At 37.0% G+C, this 26,696-nt stretch overlaps 1 protein-coding gene across 6 annotated transcripts in view; it reads left to right on the top strand.

The window, feature by feature from the left end:
• ITGB6 (integrin subunit beta 6) overlaps positions 1-26,696 on the top strand; it is a 126,441-nt gene that overhangs the window by 54,246 nt on the left and 45,499 nt on the right. For 5 of the 6 annotated variants that reach the window (XM_044242180.1, XM_044242181.1, XM_044242179.1 and 2 more), the window contains 5 exons: positions 518-722; positions 1,339-1,585; positions 13,715-13,880; positions 15,127-15,288; positions 18,104-18,199. In XM_044242180.1, coding sequence (XP_044098115.1) covers positions 518-722; positions 1,339-1,585; positions 13,715-13,880; positions 15,127-15,288; positions 18,104-18,199 — 876 coding nt within the window. The remainder of the gene's footprint in view (positions 1-517; positions 723-1,338; positions 1,586-13,714; positions 13,881-15,126; positions 15,289-18,103; positions 18,200-26,696) is intronic. The other variant, XM_044242182.1, reaches the window with a different exon arrangement.

Genomic DNA, 26,696 nt, shown 5'->3' with positions numbered 1-26,696 from the left:
TTAAAACTCAACAGAGAGCTAGATAGGGAAATGTCACCATCTTTTGCCCTTTCAGACCCCACAGGAAAGCCTGTCTTTGCCACCAGATTTGGTAATAGACATACTGAGAGGTAAGACAGTCCAGGAGCCTACAGGTCAACCCAAACAGATTAAACCCATGAGATGATATTAACTCTAGAACCCAACTGTTTCAAGGCTCTGGTCACGGCACAGAAGAAGCGTTAAAGAAGTGAACATTAAAAACAAAATGGCAACGCCAACAAATAAAAGACTGTTAGGAGAATCCAACTGAGTCTAGCTAAAAGGAGATTCCTATTTTACTTGGAATTTTACTGGCAGAATTCTCTGGTTATTCTGCTGAAACTTAATTTTAGACCTACAATTAACATCAGGCCCATGGGAATATGATATACTGAGTAAGGCAAGATACCTAACTAGCAAAACAAGCCAAAAAAAATTTTTTTTTGTCCTATAAACAAATGGAGACTTGTCTTCTTTTTCTTTGTCTTTTTTTTAGAATTTTACCCATCCATCTGGAGTTGGAGAAAGGTGTGATACCCCAGCAACTCTCTTAGCTAAAGGATGTCAACTCACTTTCATCGAAAACCCTGTCTCCCAAATAGAAATACATACAAATAAGCCTCTCAGTGTAGGCAGACAGAAGAATAGTTCTGATATTGTTCAGATCGCGCCTCAAAAGTTGACTCTTAAATTGAGACCAGGTATGTTATAATTTCCAGGAGCATTGGCTCATGTAATACATCTCATGCCACATGGTAATACCACTATTAAGCTAACATATCTTGTACCATCTTACATATCATTGATTATTTTGACTCAGATTTCCCATTCTGAAGGAAATAGAGAATCGCTGGCCTAACACTTTTCTTCATTCACATCGGTCACTTGCACTCCAAACGCGTTACTAAAATAAGCTTATCTAATAGTAAGCATTTGAATTACTCAAATGTTGTTAAGGCTTACCTCACATTTCTTTAAGCGTTGTAATGTAGCTTTAAACTCCTCTTTATGTTCTTCTCTTTTGCTAAAACCACATACAAAAAATTCAGCTTATCTTCCATCTAAATGGATGCTAGCTCTCCCAAGGAGATATAAAATATCCTAACTTTTACCTCCTTCAGTAGCTCTAAACTCGCTGCTGAGAGATTCTCATGGGCTCATTCACTTGTAAACTTTACCAGATAGTTTATGAAATCCTAAGTATCTTCAACTTCAGTTCTCACTGAAACGAAATAGCCAGGTGACCCAGTAATTGGCCGCTCACGAAGAAGTCTCAGTGTATTTTCATGGATTTGCTTTTCTCCGGGGGCTTTGCAGGCAGTGAACAGACTCTACAAGTGCAAGTCCGCCAGACAGAGGATTACCCAGTGGACTTGTATTACCTCATGGACCTCTCGGCCTCCATGGATGATGACCTCAACACCATTAAAGAGCTGGGCTCTCTACTTTCCAAGGAGATGTCTAAATTAACCAGCAACTTTAGACTGGGCTTCGGCTCTTTTGTGGAAAAACCCGTCTCCCCTTTTGTGAAAACAACACCAGAAGAAATCGCCAACCCTTGCAGGTAAGTAAATGATTCTCTGGCATTGTGGAACACTGATTTTCTGTAAAGATAGCCCCACTCTGAGCTGCGCTTGGCAGGATCTTGCTAACTCCCTGGCATTTCCCGCCTGCCAGGTTGGATCTCAGCAGCTCTCTCAGTTGCCTGGGTTTCTTGAAACCAAGTTGACCTCATCTTAATACCCAGTTCTCGTCTTGGGTTCTTGTAGCATTCTCATGTCTGTCTTCCTATGTAGCAGCTTTTTCAGGATGTGGCAAATTTGACTTTGTGTTTTTAAGACTTAGGGAAGCAAATTTTTCACTGTAGGTACCAAAGGCCTGTGTCCATCCCAGCCCCTCAGAGACATTCTAGGCCCAAGGACCACCACTTTTTGAGGGTATTGGACAGTAATTCACACTTTCTCAAGGTATCTTTCTCCACTGCAATGACTTCTGCCAAAATAACAATTTGTGCAGCTCCGTCTGACATACTTTGGGAAATGCGGATTTCTCTTTCTGCTTGGAGAAGGATTTGGCAACCTTCACTGCTATCCAATTCGGTAGGAAATGAAGCATTATGGACCCCACTATACCCTGTTATTATCAACTGTTAAAACCATTTATTATCTGGATGATTGTCAAGGGCAAGTTGCTTTGTGATGGCTTACCTGTACAGTCTATGACATATTCAGAATCAAATTATTCAATATCTTTCTATAAAGATCTACCATTTGCTCTGTGCCAAACTCTGTGCTGAAGGTTTCACATACATGACCTCATTCAGTCTTCATAATAACAGCAGTTGAAAGCAGGTTTTATCATACCTATACTCAGAAGAAGTAACAGAGGCTCTGCCAGGTTAGTAATTTTCCCAAGGCTGCATGACTCATCAGTGATCTGTACCAAGTCTAGGTTGATCCCAAACCAAGGCCCTTTCTACTATGAATCTAGTGTAGGTGCAATGACTTTCCAAAACTATCTTGACTTTTTTTTTTTTAAAGATTTTATTTATTTATTTGAGAAAGAGACAGTGAGAGAGAGCATGAGTGAGGAGAAGGTCAGAGAGAGAAGCAGACTCCCCGTGGAGCTGGGAGCCCGATGCGGGACTCGATCTTGGGACCCCGGGATCATGACCTGAGCTGAAGGCAGTCATCCAACCAACTGAGCCACCCAGGTGTCCCTATATTGACTTTTAATACTTGTATACACCTAAGGCATCATCTCTAAAAGACAAGCACCTTTATATCATTTAAAAACATTTCAGTGTGGTTCTTAACAATAATCTAACACAGTCAAAATAATTTCACCATGAAAGGAATTCATCCCTGATTATAACTGTTAGAAGCTGTGTTTGGTTGCAAACATCAGGGATAGTAGCTTATAAAGGGAGAGTTTTTTTCTTTCTCACATGAACGGAGTCTAGAGAAAGGCAATTCAGGGCTGATATGGCAGGTCCCCACATCAGGGATCTGGACCTTTTCTGCTTTCTGCTCTACCATATTGGCTCTTGGATTTTATCTTCAAGGCCTAAGGAGTTTTCAGGGATATTACTCAAAACTTCTTCATTGTAGGCAGAAAAGAAAGAGGAAAAGAGGAGCAGATCAATAAAGGGCACTGTCTCCCCACCTTTTATTTTGAGGTATAATTGACATGTACCAAGATGCACACATGGAAAAGCTCAGACTGATGAGTTTTGACAGTTGAATATACCAACGTAATTACTACCTAAAACGTGATGTAAAACATTTCCATCACTTCAGAAAGTTTCTTTGTGTGTATTATAGTCAGTTCTACTCCCCCAGAGGTAATCGTTTTCTGAATTCCATAATTTAGATTGGTTTTTGCCTATTCTTGGATTTCATATTAATGCAATAATACAATATATACAATTTATTTCTGGCTTCTTTTGTTCAATATAATGTTTTTGAGATTCATTTTGTGTTTATCAGCAGTTTATTCCTTTTTGTTTTAAGTAATAGTCCACTCTATGTATTTACTATACTTCACTTATTCATTCTTTCATTGAGGGACATTTGGGCTGTTTTCCACTTTTTGGCTATCATGAAAAATGCTGCTATGATTGACCACTTGCTTATAAATCTTTGTGTGTAGGTATGTTTTGTTCTCTTGGATAGATACCTAGAATTGGAATTACTGAATTGTGTAATAAGTGTCACTTTAATCCTTAAAGGAACTATCAAGTTTTTTTCCAAAGTAGATGTGCCATTTTACATTCCATCAGCAATGTGTGAGGATTCCAATCATTCCAAATCCTTGATAACATCTAGTATTGTCAGTCTTTCTAATTTTAGCCATTCTAATGGCTGTGTATCTTACTGTAGCTTTAATTTACATTTCCCTAGTAACAAATGTTGTTGAGCATCTTTTCATGTGTCTTTCTCCCATTCTCATATCTTATTTTGTGAAGTATCTTTTCAAATTTTTTGTCCATTCTTAAAGTTTAGATTTTCTTCTTAATATTGTGTCATATGAGTTCTTTGTATATCCTGGATAAAAGCTCTTCACCAAATTTATGCTTTATAAATATTTCTTCCCAGTTTGTGGGTTGTGTTTTTATTTTTGTAGTAATGCCTTTGGCCAAGCAAAAGTTTCTAGTTTTGTTGAAATCTGGTTTGTCAATTTTTAAAATCTTTGCCCAACCAAATAACCCAAATTGTCTTCCTTTTTTGATTCTAGAAACTTTATGGTTCAAGCTCTTGCATTTAAGTCTATAATCTCAAATTACTTTTTTATGTTTGGAATGAGGGAAAGGCTTAGATTTGTCTTTTGTTCCCATGCAATTATCCGATTGCTCCAGCACTATTTGTTAAGCAAGATTTTCCTTTCCCCATTAAATTATCTTTATGCCCTTTTTAATAAGCAATTGAGTGCATATGTATGAGTGTAATTCTGGACACTTCATTCTGACCCACTGACCCACTGATTACACCCATGTAAACACCAATGTCTTCCCATCCTTATTACTGCAACTTTATAAAAAATCTTGACATCAAGAGTGTAAATCCTCTTTGTTCCCCTTTTGTTTTGCTATTCTAGATACTCTGCATTTCCACAGAAATTTTAGAATCAGATTGTTGATTTCTTCAGAAAAACATGCTGAGATTTTGATTAGAATTGCACTGAACTCATAGGTCAATTTAGAGAGAATGGATCTCCTAAAAATACTGAATGTTCCAATCATTACATATGACACACATTTCTATTCATTTAGGTATTGTCTTCTTTTTCTCAGAAATGGTTTGTCATTTTCAAGATAGATATCCCACACATCCTTTGTTTGATTTATTCCTAGGGTTTTTAAAAAATATTATGTATTTTACATATTTTGTAATATTACAAAATATTCTGTATTACATACAGAAACACAGTTGATTTTGCGTACTCACATTGTATTCTGCAACCTTGATAAATTTTGTCATTGGTTCTAGATTGATTTTTTTTATAAATTCCTAAAAATTTTCTGTGTACTTAATCATGTCATTTATGAATAACACTTCCTCTTCCAGTTTATATACCTCTTCATTCTTTTTCTTGCCTTATTGCACTAGTTAGGGTCATTTTAAAGTGGAGAGAGATGTCACTTATGTTTCTTGTGATTTTGGGAGAATATCTTCAACATTTCACCATTGATTATGTTGTTAGCTAGTGGTTTTTTGGAATCCTTTTATGAGATTTCTTCTTGGGTAAAGTTTTTTTTTAATCATAAATGGATGTTGAATTTTATTTCCTCAATATAAGGAGTTTTGTCAGAAAGTTTCCCCACCTCCTTATATTTGTATCTCATTGGTAGACTTTGTTACATGGCTACAGCTAGTTGCAAAAGAAGCATATTGTTACCCCCAATAAAGCCAGGATTCTGTTAGTAAGGAAGGAAAAAAAATGGATCTTTCTAGCACTTCCAATAACACTGAACAAGTAGATTTCTAGAGAGCAGATTTATGCTGTATAATAAATAGTAAGGTATGATTACTGTTATCAGTTGTTTGATTCACTTGTAAAGTGAAAAAAACTTTCTTTTAACACCTCCTAATTATTTAATACAAAAGCATTTCTAATTCTCTGCCCCCCCTTTTTTTAATCAGAAAAAGTCGTACCTGTTTAAAATCTGTATTATTTAGGTCTTAGGGTAGCGAGTCTAGCAGTGTAGTTTCATTTAGGATTTCAAAGTGTTACCTCTGTCTCAAAGGGCTTGTTTAAAATCATTCTTTCTGTAGGAATATGAAGTACAGTAATGACAGTGGGAAACAATGCTAAGGTATGTTGCTAGAGAAAACAACTAAAATTAACAAATAAATGGCTCGGCTAAATGGGCAGCCCATCATCTAACAAGACCCTGCCTTTAATCAGATTCCTAGAAAAAAGAGAGAAGTTTGGCTTTTCAAAGCTCTGACTGCTTTTCATTCATGCATTCTTTTATTCATTCATTCAACAAAAATTTACTGTGCTCCAACTATGTACCAAATGTTGTGTTAGGCATGGGGATATCTGGAAGAAAATGATTTGCACCCAGTCCTCAAAAAGTTGAAATTCTTTGGGGAGAAGGCATGCAATATAGCATAGTGATATAAGAGCATGGGTTTGACAGTCAGCCCTGGATTTGGTTTTGATTCATCTACTCACTTATAATTTATAACTCACTTATAACACTTATAGATGAGACTTTCACCCTCAAAGCTTTAGTTTGGAATAACCAGAAGAATCACACACAGTGGTCAGAAGGATTGGGTAAGGTAATGAAGAATTTGGTACTAGCCTTGACCATGAAGTGCTCCATAAATGTTACTTACTAGCAACACCAACAGAGTGAAGTATAAAGTATGGTGAATGGGGTCCCAAACAAGGATCATACAATTGATCTCTTGGAAGATCAATATTTTCCCATTTCTTAAAAGGTATTGCTTTTATTCTTATTGACAAAACCACCATTGGTTGGGCTCCTGGGTGGCTCAGTTGGTTAAGCAGCTCCCCTCAGCTCAGGTCATGATTCCTGGGTCCTGGGATTGATCCTGACATCAGACTCACTGCTCAGCAAGGAGCCTGCTTCTCCCTCTCCCTTTGTCTGCTGCTCCCTCTACTTGTGCTCTCTCTCTCTCCCCCTCTCTGTCAAATAAGTAAATAAAATCTTAAAAAAAAAAAGACCATTAGTTAAAATTATAAATAACAATTTCTTTCCCACATTATATTTTTCCTTGCCCATCACATTCTTAATTCTTCCACTTTCTCTGTCCAGATACTACCTCCCAGACATATACACACCAAGAACTTAAATACCAAACATAAAAGTCAATCCTTTGATCAATCCAAACCTTATAATTATGGAATAAAATGTTCTTTAGTAGGAAGGCAATGAGAGGTAGGAGGAAAGAGTGTGGAGTTTTTCAGACCTGGGTTTAAATCATAACCTTAGATTTACAAACAATTTACACTCTATGAACTTGGTCTCTTCTCTTGTAAATGGAGATAATAATATTCACATCCTAGGATAACTGTGAAAACTGAGCTAGTTTAGAACATAACAAACAAGTGTTAATTTTCTTCCTCTCATTAACTCTTGGTATCTCTAGTTATTTTAAGCTGGAGTCCTCAAACTTTTAGATGTCAGGACTTTCTTACACTTCTAAAAATTAAGACCCCAAGGAGCTTCAGTTTATGTGGGTTATATTTATCAATATTCAGCATATTAGAAAATAAAACAGAAAATTTTAAAATAATTATTTATTGAGTCATTAATAATTACAATAAGAAACACACAGCACATTACTATGAAACTGCTACTATAAAACTGCATCTTTGTTAAAAAAAAATCTATTTTTCAAAACAAAACAAAAAATTGGGCACCTGGGTGGCTCAGTGGGTTAAGCCTCTGCCTTCAGCTCAGGTCATGATCTCAGGGTCCTGAGATTGAGTCCCGCATCGGGCTCTCTGCTCAGCAGAGAGCCTGCTTCCCCCCTCTCTCTGCCTGCCTCTCTGCCTACTTGTGATTTTTCTCTGTGTGTGTCAAATAAATAAAATCTGTAAAAATAAAACAAACAAAAAAATTAGCAAGAAGAGTAACACTGTTTTATGTTTTTACAAATCTCTTAAAATAGCTGGTCTAATAAAAAAAATGACTAGATTCTCATATCTACTTCGGCATTTAATTTGTTGCAATATTTGTTTTGGTTGAACTCCATGAGAAAGTCAAACCTCACATAGATACACAGTTGGAAAACAGAAAAGCATTTGATTTCTTTTTACAATGTCTATGGACATTCTTCTCTGAGACTATGTTCAACCTAGATAAGAGGTAAAAGCTAGTTTCAAGGGGTATCTGAAAAAATGTCAAGGAACTTTTCATAAAGCCATTGGTCAGTCTTGCACATTTTTAAAAAAAGATTGTATTTATTTGTTTATTTGAGAGAGATCTTGCAAGTAGGGGGAAGGGACAGAAAGAGAGGGAGAAGCAGAGAAATCTAAGTATACTGTGCTGAACAAGAAGCCTGGCGCAGGACTAGATCCCATGACCCATGAGATCAGACATGAGCTGAAACCAAGAGTAGGAAACTTAACTGACTGAGTCACACAGATGCCCTGTCTTGCGCTTCTAATGTCTCTTTTACTGATGTATGTGTTTTTGTAATATGCTTCAGCCATTTGGAAAGTATTGTTTCAGGGAATTGTGCAGATCTTCCAAGTTTCATGACACAGTATAAAAAAAGTCACATTTGTTAATTTTACCATAAATCTCATCAGATTAAATCTTGAAGTAATGACAAGCTATTGATCTCATGGGTAGCAGATTAAAGTTTTCCAGATTTTAAATTTCTAGTTACCTCAAATTTTATCATTGGCAACAAATACTGACAGTTGTTTTCTTTGAACTGACAGGCTTTCTTCATATTTAAGAACATGCCTGCTAAATGCCCAAGTTGGAATAATAGTTTGGCTGTCATGTTTGACATGTAAAACATGTCCAGGTAAAACCGTCTATTTAAAAAAGGGCCAATTCAGCTCAAACAACTGCAAAATGTTATATGTGTATTTCCCATGAAATATTTATTTATTTATTTTTAAGTAAGCTCCATGCTCATGGTGGGGTTCAAACTCATGACCCAGAGATCAAGAGTCACATGTTCTACCAACTGAGCCTGCCAGGTGTCCCGGGGCGGGGGGGGGAATATATATATATATATATATTTTTTTTATAAACACGTATTCAAGGGTATAGACTTATAAAATTAATAACTTTTACTGTTTTACCAAGGATAATCAAGTGCAACTAGCAATTTTGTTATGATGATAAATACTTGCCAGGAAAAATCCCATGCACCACTAGCCGGTTGCCAGCCACTGCTTTGATCCATGTGAAAGGCAGCAGTAGCTTTACTCATCATTGCCTTTGCAGCATCAGTGCAAATGTCAACACAGTGAAAAAGACAAATAACATCTTTTATTATTATTAAAAAATAATTTGACCTGAAGGTCTCTCTGAAAATGTCTCAGTGACCTTTGTGGGTCTGTGCACCACATGTTTAAAACCTCTGTTTTAACCTAATCTCTAAAGCTTTTTTGGAGTGGCTTGCTTTCTTTATCTTCCTTGGATGTAGAGTCACTAAAAAATTTTATTTCACCATGTAAGAACGCTGAAGTGGCTTACGCTTTTAAAGAAATTTCCTTAGGCTGTTATCTAAGATGCAGTAACAAGAATATATTTTTCCATTGTCATGTTTGTAGATAGGTTGTAATGTACATTTAAAAATATTTAATAGCACAAAGGTCAGACTTTCTTCCTCTATCAAACCCTGTGAGAGATTTCTTTCTTAACATCATTCCTCATGTACTGTGTTTTGTTTGTTTTTTAATATGATACCAACAGTGAGGGATTCATTGTAGTTTTGCAAAAGAGGAAGCAGAACCATGAAATGCTTATATTTCTTATATGTACACACACATAAATATATATGAGTATACAGTATAGTTTCTTATTGCAAAGGTAATATAAGCCCATGTGAGAATGCAGACAAAAAGAGGAAGAGGAAAATTATTTTTAATCCCACTCAAAAAGATGGTGTTGTAATCTTAGTTTATGTATATTTATTTAAAATTCTAACAAAAATATAGTCTTTTTTATATTGTGTTTTCTAATTATTCTGCATTTTAATGTAAATCTATTGTCACCTAGGTACTCAAAATCAAATTATTTTGTAATGAGTACCTACTTTTTTCAATTACTATGCTAAGAAAATATCAGCCAAATATAAGTCTCTGTTAGAAGAAGGACTCTGATCAAAACAGGGGAGTCTCCAACCAAAATTTCCTGGCGTGACCCAAGTCTGACATTCTGCTTTGCTTTAGCTGCATGGGTCTCCCAACCCATGAGTCTGTTTACTGAATTAAACTAACTTTTCCTTCCACTTTCTAAAAAGCACAGAGTTCTAGTAGGTTCTATCTAGTAATTCTAAACCACAGAGGTCAATTTTTTACAAAAAGATAGGAATGCGAATTCTTTGGTTTCAGAAGATGCTCAAATGCCATTTTGGTCCAGTGTGAACAAGCCGACCCAAATAAAAGATTAAGTTAACCATTTCCAAGAACAGTTAGATTATGGGGACAGTGGCTCACCTCACATAGTTCCATACATTTTATCTCATGTAACCTTCACAAGAACTTCGTGAAGTAGGTAGTATTATCAGTCTCATTTTACAGATGAGGATACTGAGGCCCAGCAGTGGTAAGGCACTTGCCCAAGAATAAAAAACTGTTCAGTTCTTTTATTCTAAATTGAATGAATTTTCTTCCAGCACACAACTACACTAAATGCTAGCAGAGCAATTAGAACAAACACTAAATCATTGCCATTTAATAGGTAACAACTGGGAAAAAAAAAAGTAACAATTGGAAAAGGAAATTAAACCTCTTTCTCATATAATTATTAAAATATATCTCACATTCTAAGGTTGAAAAACATTTGACTGCATAAAAAGTTTTAAGGTATATATCCCCAAACAGCATAAACAAAATTAAAAGACAAACCACAAAGACAAAATGTTGATATTTTTAAGAGAAAATTTCTTAAAATTAAGTTAGAAAATAAAAACCAAGAAAATGAACAAAAAATATAAGTTGGCAATTGGCAAAAGAAGAAATACAAACTATCAATAAATATGAACAAATGAGTGGTCTTAGTAGCAATAAAATAGAAATTAAAGATTAAATTAAGATGCCATTTTTAACTAATCAACTGGTATATTTTTGTTTTGTCTTGTTTTTTTTTTATGATATAACTGATACAATCTTTTTGGAAAGGAGTTTGCTAATATGGATCAAAAAGTAATTCAGCAGTTTCCTTTGAAAGAATCAATTCTAAGCAGAGATACGGTCTACAAAGGTGTATGCAGACGGATCACTGTGTTATTTAATTGCAGAAAGATTTATTAAATAAATTTTTAGTAATAGATTATTAAACTGTGATACATCTCATACTATTAAAATTTATGTAATTTTATTCTTTATACTCTTATATTAACTCAAATTTTCCTTGGTTAACATGTATTATTACTTTAATCAGAAAAAAAAACATGATTCTAGAGGTAGTGTTGATCAAATCTATGTTCTGTACTCAAGTTTGTGCTAGACTCTGTATATAATTAATTCATGTAAAAAGTGACAGTAATGTTTAGTAAGTACCTGAAAAGCACATTGTGCTGTGTACTTTGCATATTTTATCTCAGTCGGGGCTTACAATGATCCTACTAAGTTGATACTATCTGTGGTCAGCATTTCAGAGGTTCAGTGAAAGCTAATGCAAGATATTAAAAATAAAAGAATGAGACTGCCTTCTGAGAATTAAAGTTAAAAATAATGAGTCAGAAAGGAAATACAAGAAGTTCTCTAGAAGCTATAGGTTGGCTCATGGGCCCACCAGGTGAGGTGTCTTGGCAGAGCTGAAAGATTGAACAGGCCTGTAGGCTACTCCTAGGAGGTTAGGGGAATGCCAAGAAAGAGCAGTCCTGGAGGCAAGTATGGGCCATAACCATCCAAGAGCTTTAGCCCAGGCTTTTGCAGAGTTTCCAGTCCTGTCAGCTAGTAGGGCATCCCAAATTTTTGTTAGCTGAGAATGCTGACTGCAGGTGAGGGAGAGCCAGATATGATCAAGAACATCCATTCTGGAGATGGTTTTCTTGGGACAACTTAGGCTGCTGAGGTCTTCCAAATCCCCTTGTTCTGAAGCCTAAGGATATTTGGATTATGACCTACTTTCCATGAAAGTCTACCAACAGGAAGAAAATAAGTACAGTCACCAGCATTTTGATCCCAGGAGAGCTCCATTTCTCAGTGTAAACAAATCCATAGTCATTTTTTGATTTGTGTAGTTGATTCTCATCACTCATGGGAGTATTGCTCTAAAAACTCTCTGAACACTGACTTAGCCAATGCTAAAACTGCTGCTCTGAGGGGAAACACAAGATTAGGCTCATGTGAGCATCTGGCTATTTTTTTCCCAATTGATCAATATATATCTTTATTTTCTGTGTCTTTCTTTTTAAGGACAACTTAACAAGTATTGTTGATCCATTAGCATTGTACTCACAGCCAACAACACTGTATAAGTCATGCCAGCACAAAGCTTATTTAACAGATATATTTTCTCTATAAGGCCCATAACAGACTTCTTGCACTTGGGAACACTAGACAACAGCACTACACTTGAGGGCCATTCTAAACAGTAAAATCACCAACAAAAAACCCAAAAATGAAAAAAAAAAAAAAAAGAAAGAAAGAAAAGAAAAAGAAAGAAGGCACCAAATCGACCATGAAAGGACACTTGTTTATAGTTTGAGAGCTGAAGCAGAACACAGAGCCTCAGTGAACCAGGTGACTCAAATTTTTTTGCCAGTCTGTGTGTGTATGTGAGTGAATCAGAACATACGGAAGGTATTGATTTGTGGGTTAAAATAAATATTAGTGAGTATTGTGAAGAATGAAGACTGACTGTATACTTCAGGCAGATGAACTTGGTGAACAGAAGCCTCAGTCTGAAAGATGCTCCAGCTTTCCTGTGCTCACAGGACAGGCTCCTGAACGTAGAAAGCTGTTCTTGTAGGAGTCAACCTGCTCTCTCCAGCTGGCATAGTGGAACCACACTGAGGGCCAGTCTTTTCATCTCTGTACTTCTATATACATGTTTCTCAAACATTAGAATGCATCAGGAAGATTTTACTGCATCACGGAAACCATCCCTCACATGTCTCACTCAGTAAGTCTGGAAGAGTATCCCAGATTTTGCATTTATAACAAGTTACCATGTGATGTTTGTGTGGCTGGTCCAGAGACTGTACTTTGAAGACCTCTGCTCTGTACCATTATCTCCATTGTATAAATGAACACCCGAAGCTCAGAGGAGTGAGTAACTTGTCCAAGGCCTCATCCACAACTACTAACTGGCTTTCAGAATAAGATGTGGCTGAATTCATGATCAGCTTTTTCTGTTCAACTGCAATATCTTTGGGGCAGATCTCATCCTCACATGGTGTTTCTCCCATGTGTCAACTGTTTTAAGTGGTAGTTTTATTCCTAGCCAGGCCCACAACAGTCTGTTCAGTCATTGTTGAGTTGAGCTCCAGAGCCAAGAGACCTGCTATGATTTGGGGGCCCTTGGCAGGCAGAGTTGGGAGTACAGGAAGGAGCAGAGTAGAAAGAAGACCGGTATCTTTCTCAATCTTGCTACAAGGTGACTCATACTTGATAACAGCTTAAGCTATCAGAATACAAAGGAATTGTTGTCATCAAAGAAACTTAATGGTAGATTTTGGTTGAGAAGCACTAGAAGGTAGTGATTACACACACACACACACACACACACACACACACACACACACAGGAGTGGAGAGTCTGACCTGATTATCTGTTATCTGAGCTTGAGCCAAAATAAACACACAGTAAGCACTAAGTGGTAGCTAATATGGTCAATTTGGAAGGGGTAAGTGGGAGATGCTGAAACAAGCTTAACTGGGAGACTCACAGCCAAGTTCCAGAGTCAGGCACTTGAGGAAAATCCATCTTCACTTAAGATGAAGTTGCTTGGCTACTAGGTCCATTACTTGTATGCTGTATCATATTTCATCAAGAACATTTTTACATCTTACTTTTGCAGTAGTATTCCGTACTTCTGCTTACCTACATTTGGATTCAAGCATATTTTGCCATTGACGAATGATGCTGAAAGATTCAATGAAATTGTGAAGAATCAGAAAATTTCTGCTAATATTGACACACCAGAAGGCGGATTTGATGCAATTATGCAAGCTGCTGTGTGTAAGGTAGGCTGAGGGCTAACACAAGTTGCATCTCTTATCAGCAAGTCTATTTTGAAAACTTGAGATAACTATCTTTCCTTTAATTACCATATTTCTACATTTCTTAAAACACAAAATTTCCAAAAATTTTTAATTCAGTCTTGTTGAAACAGATACTTTTTTATGTCTGATATTCAAATGATCTAATAAAATTATAGTAGTGTTGGGAAAAATTGTTTAAAACAGTAGTCATGTATGATTAATTTTCAGAGATCAAGATTAGATTAGTTTTTGAATTAACCATGGTAAAAATAAAAATCAGAAGTAGAAATTAATGAAAAAACTAAAAATGCCTTGTATTGGTATAAACTTCTACATAAATTTAAGATTATGATTAATAAGATTAAATATCTATTGTTTTGAACCAACAAAATAGGTATCAGAAGCTATGTTGTCCCTACAACAATGCAGGAACACCACTCCTCTTTGACAATCAGGTATCCAAGGGAATGATTTCCCCTTCTTCAGATGATAGCTCTTCCTGGAAAATACAAGGAAACAGACAGGGCTGAAAGTCCTGGAAAGTGGGTGGCTGGCAAGGTATTAGGGAAGGAAGGAAAAAAATAGGGTGGGTTGGCCCTGCCAGGATGAGCTTTCCTCCCACTAGTTCTTGGACTAATATCAGTTAAAGGGGAGAGCTCTACTAAGAAACAGAGAACAGACCATCTTAGAAAACCATATTCTGGAGGTCATACTTTGATAGGCAATTTTTACCTTTGTATTACATTTATAATTTTTGTATGGTATCAGTAGAAAGAGGAAAATGTGCTTAATTTTGGATGACATTTTAATAAAACAGGCATCCTTTAAGCCCATTGTGTATTTCATTCTTATCAGTTTTGCTTCGGCTTGGATTTGGGATAATCTACAACCTCCCTCATTCTCTCTCCTCACTTTTCAGGTACATTGAAATCTGGACAGTAAAAATAATTAACTATGTACAAGTCAAGATCAACTGGATAGTGATTATAGTGGAACTATTTTTTCTGAAGCATAAATCATCTGAAAGTGTTATCCAAGAAAAAGCAACTGTCATAGAATTTTGTGTTTTTAATACATTAGTAATTACCAATTTACAATAGATTTAAACAGGTCAAGATAGATCAGCAATATAGTTTTCATCGTCTGAATGTATCCAATCATAATTGATTGCTCTCAAGAAATGCCTGCCTCTATCCCATATAACCCAAATGTTTCTTTCTCACTGTAGGAAAAGATCGGCTGGCGAAATGACTCCCTCCATCTCCTGGTCTTTGTGAGTGATGCCGATTCTCATTTTGGAATGGACAGCAAACTGGCAGGCATCGTCATTCCTAACGATGGGCTCTGTCACTTGGACAGCAAGAATGAATACTCCATGTCAACTGTCTTGGTGTGTAACCTGCACTCTACATGGTTTCCAGGGCTGCATGTAGGCAAATGAAACAACACTCACTACAACACACATCAGAATAACCCACATTTGGTGAAAACAGTGCACATTTTCTGCTTTGAGATGAACAAATTCCCCTATGAGCTTCCTACGGGAACACACATGGGGAGTGGTATGTGAGAAGTTTGGATCTACTATGGCTTGAATGACCCCAGAACCTCCTTCATTTTTCAAAGAGCCCAAGGTCAGTAAAAAGCAGTGCAGTTAGCTCATTCTGTTGTCAAAGACAGTTGCAGAAAGGGGGTCTGAAGCCAAAAAACAATCACCTAGGAGTTTTTGTGAATGATGGGTCCCAGAGTTGTTCCCCCTAATAATATCATACTTTTAGGCACCATGGTGCTTCATGGGGAACAGCTGTCAAGTCCTGCTTGGCTGGTGTTTATTCACATTTGGCTTATTTTTGTCATTTAAAATTTAAAATATTTTTTAAATGTTGGTAACATTAAAAGAAAAAAAAAAGTTCTTGACTTGTGCAAAACTTTCAGAGCTCTTTGACATACATGATCACATAATGTTCCCCAAAACCCTAGGTATCTAATCGTCCTTGTAGGGACTGTGAGGCTTTCACACAGTGTGCATGTGTTGTTCCCTCTGTCTGGAATGCCTTTCCCTCTGAGGCTGCTGAGAGACTCTTAATTATCCTTTAAAACCCAACTCAATGATGACCTCTCCCCGAGAGCGCTTTTTGACCTTTGCTGAGCCGCAAAGTGATCAACCCTCCCCTTACTCTAGTACATAGATGTCTTCTTACCCATCATTATATGGAAATGTGTTTGCTTGTGTTTGTCTGTCTTTCTCTACTATGCATTCCTCGGGACCAGGACTGGTGCATAATCTCTATTTCCTGCCAGCACAGTACCTGGAACACAGTGGGTTTTGACTATGTATGAAATAAAATTAAATTATGAAACAGCAACCTGGGAAGGTCATATTATCCCCATTTAACACTTGGGAAACTCAGAGAATTCAATTCTTAAAATGACAGTGCTATAGAAATGTATGTGAGAGAGAAAGAGAGAAGAGAATACTAATATCAGATTGGAAAAACTATTCTCTAAAAAAAGAATTCAGTGAGATATATATATATGAATGACATGGATCTCTTTTTTATTTATTTATTTTATTATTTATTTATTTTATTACTTTTTAATTACTTTTTCTTACAATCATTCAAATGTCCCATTAATAGACATCTTGGAAAAAGCAGGATCATAGAAGCAAAGATGACTTATTGCTTAGTATGACTCTCTCATCTAATAAATGTTCAATTCATTGTTTCTCAATAAGTTGCTACAAATGCACAGAAGTCTTGGGTTATCTCCATGCTTGCCTACAGCACTGAACTCGGTTCCAGGGGCCACTAAACTATAGGACATGGTCCCTGGTCATGAGGAGCACACACATAATATAACTGTGTGAATTAAGCCAATTGATCTAGGTCAAATAGAAAATGACACTTGTCCACTTATGAAGGGCTTCATGGTATGATCCTTGCTACAGCCCCACAGCAGCTAAAAGTGCAAGAACCTGGAGACAGGAAGGGCCAGCATAGGGGGAAGTCAGACTTAAAGGTGAAGAATTCTTGGTGTTGGGGTAGTTGAAAAAGCATCTGAACATGTCAGACTCTGGAAGATTTGTATTATCTGGATTCTACTACTGTTTACCAATAAAAATCCAAATAAGATGGCAAGCGTGTATTATACAGCCAGATACGCAGTTGGGTCATTTACCTGAGTATTTTAGGAAAAATTGTACTTTTCCCTCAATTTGAATCTTGGGTCTAACAAAGATATTAGACAGAATTACTCCCAGAGTGCAGAGAATATGTGAACATGTTAGTGTCCAGGAAGGATTATTTCCTTCACTTTGGCTGACTTCATGATCAACGTATTCTTAGCTTCATTGTTTTTAGGCTTCTTTTTCATTTGAGTTTCCTCTTTGTACGTTATCCACATCTGGAGTCATACAACAGCCAAAGGTGCTGCTCGGTTTTTAACTTTGGCAAGTAGAGGCCATGTTCAAAGTTGATTAATCTATGCCTACTTTATTTTTGAAAGAACTTGTATCACTTGGGAATGAATGTGTCAGTGAAAAAAACAAAACAAAACAAAACAAAACACTGAGTTTTCAGTTGTCCTGAAAAAATATGGTGGGATCCCATAAAACTGATTAGTGACATCAAAACATCAGTAAGAACAAACCCAAAACTGGTGCAGGAATGTCTCAAATCAAATGGACATAGGAATTGTAGTGTATCATCCTTCACCAGGCTGTCCTTTCCTCAGCTCTCAGCCCGCCTCATCCAATTCCAGTAGGAGTTTCTGAGCTGCCTGAGTCCCCTGGGTCACATCCATCATCATCTATACACTCCTCCCCAGACTGTAACATTCTTTACACCTTGAGCCTGCTGCCAAGCGGCACTCAGAAGAATTGTGTCTCTACCCTTGAAAATATGACACACTATAAGTCTTTAAATAAATTCGAAGTGCACTCCTTAGAAGCAACAGACTATAACACACCACATTGCCAGGCACTGACTCTTAGGAATTAATTGGATTTACAAGATTCAGGCAACAATTATTAAACCAATTAAGTGACTATGTTAATTGTGTATTTTAAAAATTATTATTATTTTTTTTACTTGGAACCAAACCAAAATGCCAAACTCAGTATGGTATCTTTGTAAGAAGAATTCCTTTCTTTATTTTACATACTTGAGTTAAGATGATACTTAAAATCTTTATGTCAATTTTAGGAATATCCAACAATTGGACAACTCATTGATAAACTGGTGCAAAATAATGTGCTATTAATCTTTGCTGTAACCCAAGAACAAGTTCATTTATATGAGGTAAGCAAACACAATTTGGGGAATTCATCTGGGGAGATTACTCGATATGAAACTTTAACATGAACTCTGAGGATTTAATGCATGGAACCCCATTAGAAAATCGTGAACACTGACAAATATACTGGACACTTGGTAAAGTGGATTCAGTTACTGTTGGCAATTTAAATTACAAACCCAGGAGCATGATGGAGAGTGGGGGACAGATATGCTAGGACAAGAAAGAAAGAATTTGAGAACAACATGGTAAGTTGTAAGGCACCAATGAATGGAGAGCACCTACCTAACAGAAATCAGTCTGTCTTCCCTTGAATGGTTCCATCTGACCAGGAGAGGGTTAGCAGAGAATGGGAGCAGAATTGACTTCAAACTTTCAGACAGCTATAGATCAGATGCATATATGTAGAGACACAATTTCAACCACTGAGAAGAAAGAAGTTGAAAGAAAAAAACTTGTTAAGTTGGGCCAAAATATATTTTCTCCTTCCTAGTAGCTGGATTTGCAGTTCGAGTTTGGAAACACCAGATGCAGAAAGGGAACTGTTTCCTTCGATGAGCTAATGTTCATAAACCACTGCCTAAACTGTAAAATGCATATGCAAACACAAAAGGTTTCTGTGGTTTCATTCCAGCCCATGAAAACAGTATGTCAGAATACCATGAATCAAAGTAGTAGCAAATGATTTATTACTGAAGGCTGGTTTCACAGAGAAGTAAGGAATCTCCAGCCTGGCCCCAAGAAAATGTAGAGAAAATAAGTGTATGTTAAATTGTCTACATCTTCCTTCTATGCAGAAGCTTCAAATGCTCCTAAATTCAGAGTCTGATCTCCCCTTCCTTTGAAAGGACCTCTTAACTCTCTTGGTGACTTCACAGGGCTCGGGAAACTCTGAGATTATTTCACAGAATGATTTGATTAAATGCCACTCACTGCTGAGGACAGTATAGCCCATGAGCTTGCAAGGGGTTTTGTAGAAAGGATCCAGGAGGAGATCCTATCTTGCATTTTTAATGAGAGGAGGGTATTGTACTCCAGGTGAGATTGCCTTCTGCTGAAAACCAAAAAAGTCCTTGGCAATCAAGCTGCATACTCAAGGCCTTTGTTCTACTCAGAGACCATGTGGGTTCACCTGATCTGGGCATTTTTTTTTAAAGCTCTTTAGTATGTGATACTTGTTTCCAGTGGTTTTAAGTAGTAGAGCTGCAGTAAAGATTGTTAAAAAAAAAAAAAAAATACCCCAAATACAATAGGGAGCCTATTCTGCCTTTGATCCTAAGGCTATAGTAAAAGGACCCCAGGGGTCACAGCACCTCCTCCTCAGCCGGTTCCTGTTTAGAAAGGGCAGGAGGGTTGCACAGAACTTTTCTTAAAAGGGGAGTCTGGGAAATACGATTGATGATCATGAACATAGTCGTCCATAAGTCACTTCGGTAATAGTCTTTAAGACTCACAACTCATTTACACGCCTCCTCAAAACTGCTATTAAAAAGACAGAAGAAGATGAAAAATAACCACATGGCAAAACAGAATCTGTCGGATTTAAGTTCGTTACACTGATGGTTCCCCTGTTGCAAAGGAAATGATCATTTCCAAGGAAAACACCAGATTAGAGCCTGCCTCTAATGTAACAGCAGGACATTTATTTTGCCTGCCTACTAATCTCATTATGAGGCGAATTTATGTTCTGTCATGATCTGTGGTCTTTACCATCCAGGCTCCACTAAATTCAAAAGGACATTGTCAGGGAGCCACGCAGCCGACCAGGGCAGCAGCCCACTCTATGACTCTGATGCTTTCTTTCATCATTTTATCTCTATTTTGATAGACTCATCATTTCATGTGCATTAGTGGGGGCGGAGGTGGCCGCCTGGTCTAAAAATAATAACAGCAACATTGCACTTCCCTGAAGGCTTCACACAGCATGAAAATGCTGATCTCTTGTTTTATTGATAATGAAAACTGAAAATAAACCAATAATGGCTTGTGTTGCATTTCCATTTAAATCTCTTAGAAGGAGCCCTATATGAGCAGGTGCCCCATGCAACCTGATGTTTGGATAACTGGCGATAGAAGGGACATATCTGCTAAAAAATCAGTGAAAAATAAAATCAGCAATAGTATAAATAAAGCAGCTAAGTTGTTGGGTCTATGGAAAGTCCAGAAGGCAATTTGCTTGGCCCGGCTCTGTGTTGAGCACAGTTATGTACATACACTCCAGGCAGGGGATGGCTCTGATTCAATGGTGGCCCCTCCGGTAGCAAATACGATTTATGTCGCCCATTCATAGAATGCAGGAAAAATCACTGGTTTTGGTTTGGGGTTGGTTTTTTTGTTTTTGTTTTTTGAGAGGAGGCTAAATTTGCTAAAGATGCTCTGGACTGTCCAGATATGTAGTGTTGCTGTTCTTTGTGGTAACAAAGAAGAACAAACAATGGAAAGCATAAAGTAAGCAGTTTTGCCATCAGTTCACTATGACTGCAATGTGCACCCCAGACTCCAGCAAACAGATGATTTTGAACAAACTTATTATTATGAATAGATGCCTGTTTGTCCAATTACAGGGTTCAAAAGATAATGATAGATAATAGACCGAGCAGTAGGTAGTATATTACATTCTAGTGCTAAACACCATTTTGAATCAGGATTCAATTACCTAAGCTTAGAAAAAAAAATTATCTTCTCTGCTGCTTTCAAATGTGTACTGTTAATTTACATTAAGATAGTATCAGGCTGCTAAAGCCCAATTGTCTAATTTGACTAGTCTTTTCTTCCTAGTGAGATATTGAGATAAAAAGCAATTAAATTAGCTTTCTTAACTACGTTGTCAAATCATATTATTAATCACCTGGGATTTGTTGCAAGACTTTGAAAAATTCTAATCTTTCAAAATGTCTACATCTGGCTGGAAAAGATGAGTTTTGTGACGTTAATAATGATAATTATTATATAACCTACTATTTACAACATAATGTTGAAACTTTAGAAAGTAAACAAGACATTGGTAATGAACACCTCCAGTTTAGATGATAACATCTATGACTGCTAATTGATGTCCCTATGGTTATTAGGACAGAGTGATGTATCTAAATCACAGGGACAGGGGACCCATACTCGTTTTAATACCACCAAAGGGTCCTTTCCTCTGGAGGTGAAACACCCTCAATGATTGCCTGTTTGAGGAGAATGGTGGGTTTTGCTCATCTTTCTGTTTAGGCTATTTCTTGGTACCAGTAGATTTTCATCTTTTGTCAAATTGGATGAAAGTTTCTAAATAGTAACTTGGAGTTTTATGTGGCAAATACCTGTCAAAGTTGAGGCAGCCCGTGTACAAGCGCAGGGAGAGGGGTGCCTGACCATTGCTACAATCTTCTGCAGTCCTGGCCATCCCCCCCCTCACCCCTTCCACCTTGGACTCAGATGGCACCAGAGGACTGAAACTCTCTGCCATCACCCTTGGGACCAACCTGTTGGATAAGCTTAAGAGCCTTCTTGCTCAGTCGTAAAAGGAAAAACCCTGAACAAGTGACCCCATTTAACGATCACTGTTATCTAAAAACAAGCATAAAGAGTAGTCACAACATACTATGATTTTTTTGTGTGTGGTTTTTGTGTGGTTTGTGAATATTATCTATCACAAGTTTCAATTTTTTTAGGAATCAAAAACTAACTTTTTTTCACCTCTTATTTCCTTTTTTGCTCATCTTTTGAGCTTTTCACTGCAGCAAGAGAGTTGAAAGGAGGCATAGAATTAGAGAGGGAGATAAAACAAAAATCAGACCCTTTTGCTGTCTGTTAGTCTGTTCTATTATTGTTTTGTTTTATAATGTTCACTACCGGAAAAGATCAAAAGAGTTTTGCTCTGATGAAAACCCCCTTTTCTCTGGCTTCAATTTTGACAAAATAAAAGGACTGGACCAGATGACCTCCAGTTTTAGTAGTTAGGGACTCTAAACCTGGTGGAGGTAAATCACCATGAATTCCAATGATCTACACACCAAGTTCAGGTAGCCAAAATATAGCTAATTTCAGGGCATGAACAAAAATGCTTATTCTATCACCCCCATCCCATAATGAAGTATTCCAAATTTGTGCTCTTAGTTGATATAAAGTCATCTAAGAATAAAAAGAGAACTTCTGGATTATGAGAAATCCCCACAGAGTTAACAAATTACTCTTAAGTCAAGTGTAATGGAAAAGGATTTTGACTTCCCTTTAATTGACGGTATCTGGGAATAAAGACTGAGGAGAGCTAGCCTACACTTTCCTCATTAATGAAAACATCTTGTAGAGAGGGAGGATTTGGAAATAAAACTCATGTCCTCATATTATCAGGGCAAAGTTGTTGGAAGCATTTTCCACACTAATTAGTAAATCACAACTGTGAAAAGTCACCAGTAGTTATCCTGAGTTTACACATAGTACTTCTAAAGAACTCAAAGGCTCATAAATCAGAAAATAAACACACAGGGTAAAAAAAATTTAAAAGATACAGATTTAAAGTAAGGTTTTAGTGAGATGTACTATTAGGCCAAACCTTAGACAAATATAAAGTGGTATTTTTTAAAAACTTTTATTTATTTAAGTAATCTCTATATGCAATGTGGGGCTCAAACTCCTGACCTTAAGATCAAGAGTCGCATGTTCTTCCCACTGAGCCAGACAGGTGCCCCCTAGAATGGAAATTCAACACAAAGCCTAATTGTTTCAAAAATGTACACAACACCCAGAATGTCTAGCATATCATTAGAACCAATATGTTATTGATAGGAGCCATTTATTCATTCATCGAATATTTCATGAGAACCTCCGTTGGACCAGGCCACTCTTCCTAACTACAGAGGAGGGTAAGACAGAGTGACTGCCTTAAGAAGTCTCACAGAGCATTAACAGACTTGTAGACCAATAATTTGCCTAAAAAACAGGATGAGGACATTTTAGAGGTTGTGTTCTGGACAGACATCCCAAGGCAGAGTTTTGCTGTGAGGTCAAAGTTTTCATATCTGTCAATGTTTTTACTTTTTTCTACTCACCATCTTTGTTAGGAAGGGCAGCAAATTAATTGCCTATTGTAAAACTAGCTTTGATGTTAACAGTATGATAGCATTGGACTAAGCCCTTCACTTTATAACAATGGAAACTGAGAGCCAAAGATGTCATGCAGCTATGACTATGAGAATAATAGGGATGGGATGGTCTGCTGAGGGCTTATTAAGTGGTAGCTTAAGGTTAAGTATTTTAACTCATTTTATCATTTAACCTGCATGTTATGGACAAAATAAACCCAAATAAAATAAAAAATAACAATTAAACCAAATAAAATAAACTAAAATGAAATAAGTAATAAAAGAACTCAAAATAAAACAAGTCGCCTGTGAGAGCCAGGATTTGAACCAAGGCACGTTGAGTCTATAGTCTTCAATCACTGAGTTAAGCTGCACTGGAACCTTGGCTGCTGTCCTGAAAGAGCCCGCCAATCTCTAACTAGACAACCAGAGAAGCAGCCTTGTCAACAAAGTAACCAACTATGAAAGTCGATGAGCAGTAAAAGCACAAATCCTAAGGGCAGAGCAGAGCAATGTCACAGATGAAGAGATGAGTACATAGAATTCTTGAAAATGGCAGAGTCCTTCGAAACCAGGGCACACTTCATCTCGGTCCTTGACTGTTTCTGTTAATTTAGATGAATACAGCAGTTTTACAATTTATGGACTTGAAAAAAAAAGAGACATTGGGATTCTGACTTATGGGCTATTTAAGTTAAGTGGTAAGAACAGGTGACACAGCTAGGACACATCATGCCATTGGCCAACATATCCTCAACAGCTACTCTCTGTAGTAATCACCATCTGCAGTTCCAGCCAAAGGAGGAAAAGGGGACACACGGTTCAACAAAGACTATAGGTTTTGTTATGATGCTACAGTTCAAACACACAGAAAGATGGATTCATATAACGACACTCACATGCCTACTACCCAACTGTCTCAAATCTGAACATTTTGCCATCATATTTGCTTCAGATTTTTTAAGGAAATAAGACATTCCAGATATGGTTGCCTCCTGGGTACCTGTACAACGCTAGTCCGACCCTCCTCTTTTCTTCCATAGAATTAATCAATTCCCTGAACATAGTGTTTATCATACCCATGTTTATTCTTTGTACCGTAAAAAATCTATAGATCCATAAATAATTACATAATTTTGGCTTACAAGTTTAATTTCATGCTGTACCTATTATTTCTGCAATTTGCTTTTCAGCTCAATGTTATGTTTTGGGGGGTGGTTATAATGGTAAAATACACATAGCATAAAATTTACCATTTTAACCATGTTAACATATGCAGTGCTGTGACATTATGTACATTCACATTGTGGTGCTCGATGTTATGTTTTTGAGACTTATCCACAGAGATACGCGTACCTCTGGTGTACTCTGTTCCAATGCCTTGCGCAGTGCATTGAGCGTATGCACTGCAGTATGCTCATTCTGCAACTGACAACATCAGATTGTTTCCAGTTGTGCAGCATTACAAAGGTTGTGGCCATACACATCCTCACACACGTGTTCTCCATTGACGATCCATGTCTAGAACTCAAGTCCTTGGCTCACAGGAAATGGCATCTGCAAGTCTCCTAAGTGTGTCCAAACTGCTTTCCAAAGTGTCTGTATCAATGAATCTACCAACTCTGTGGGAGTGTGGTCAAAAACAGGAAACAAAAAACACCACACACTTAAGTTACTTTTTTTCCAATGACAAAATAAATCCATGTTAGTTGCCAAAAAAAGAACAGGGGAGGAGGATACAGAAAAGCACAAAGAAGAAAATAAAGATCACTCATAAACTCACCACTTAGACACAGCTAACCATTCTTGACATTTTAAAATAACTCTTCTCTTTTTTTGCATGTATTTACATAATTTAACATAATTGGCATCATACTATACATATTAAGTATATTCAGATTTTTTGAATGAATTTATACATTTATAGTCTTATAAAAGCATGAAAATTAAATTGTATTTAGTTGTATGTCAAACAATCACTTTTACTGACAAGAATCACATTAGATGAAATCAAGGTCATTCTACAGTATTCCAAATTTGTGGTTGCTGTACTTACAGGGTGTCTGCTTTAAAATAAAAGCAACTTGCTCCCAGGCACCTGGGTAGCTTAGTCAGCTTAGTCGTTAAGCCTCCAGCCTCTGACTCTTAGTTTTGGCTCAGGTCATGATCTCGTGGTCTAGGATGGATCCCTGCGTTGGGCTCCAGCACTCAGCACTGGGTCTGCTTCAGATTCTTTCTCCCACTCCCTCTCCCTCCCCTTCTGCCCCTCTCTCTCACAGGCGTGCCTGCCTGTGCTCTCTCTCTCAAATAAATAAATAAATAAAATCTTAAAAAGCAAAAACAAACAAACAAAAAAACACCTTGTTCCCCTCCCACCAGCAAGCCCAGAACATCCACAATTACTATATTTTTATATTAACTACCAGGTTGCTTTTTCACATATTTGAATGATACTTAATTATTTTTTATATATTCATGTAATAACCTTAATAGGACTAGCAAATTATTTCCAGTATTCTTTTTCTAATCCCCCAAAGTACCCTTTTGATAAGGACTTTAACATCTGTGAAACAAACTGTTTCTTCAAAGGCACCCCTCTCTACCACAAAGTGCTCAAAGCTCTGTTAAGGGTTCCACTCTATGCTTTTCTGGAGCCTCACAGAATTATTTAACTCAGTTACCCATTTATACCCTGAAGCCCTACCCACAGCAACACTTGGCCACTCTGTCCATGCCTGTAATTTGGTTGGCCCAAATTACAGTGATGCTTAAAGGAAGCTCACCTTGGCTTGGATCACCAGACAGGAGTTTAACTACAACCAAGCATTCTTCACATGGTGTAGCCTTTTACAGATTACATAGAGCATCAGGGTGCAAGGACAAGTTAAACTGACAGGCCCTGGGCATAGAAAAGTTTGGGAGTATTGTGCATTTTAATTTTATACCTAATGACCTAAAAGAGCCAAAAATATGCTACAAGAGGTAACTACTAATTACAATATAGTTCAATATTTTCTTGCCCTTGTGGTATTAAATCTTCAAAAAGTAGACAGAAAATTCTCTAAGGAGAACATTTTGTTGAGCTTGAACATTTGGGGCACATTTTATTCACTTATTCAGGAGTCCACATACTTTTCTATAAGGTTGCCAGATTTAGCACATAAAAATACAGGATATTCAATTTGAATTTCAAAATAAACAAAAATAATTTTTCTTAGTATTAGTATGTTCCATGACATATTTGACACACTAAAAACTTTGGAAATACTACTAAAAAATGGAAAAGAATAGTGTGTAACAATGGAAAAAATTAAAGAGGAGAGTGTAAGACTTTCTTCTATAGGCTTTTCAGGGAAGACCCCTTTTAAGAGGTGATTATAAGCAGCAGCCTAAAGGGTGAGGAGTTTTCAAGAGGAGAAGTCATGTGCAAAGGCCC

This window comes from Neovison vison, chromosome 3 (assembly GCF_020171115.1).
Source record: "Neovison vison isolate M4711 chromosome 3, ASM_NN_V1, whole genome shotgun sequence".
NCBI lineage: Eukaryota > Metazoa > Chordata > Mammalia > Carnivora > Mustelidae > Neogale > Neogale vison.
The sequence above is the reverse complement of the archived record's forward strand: the minus strand, read 5'-3'. Positions and strand labels throughout refer to the sequence as shown.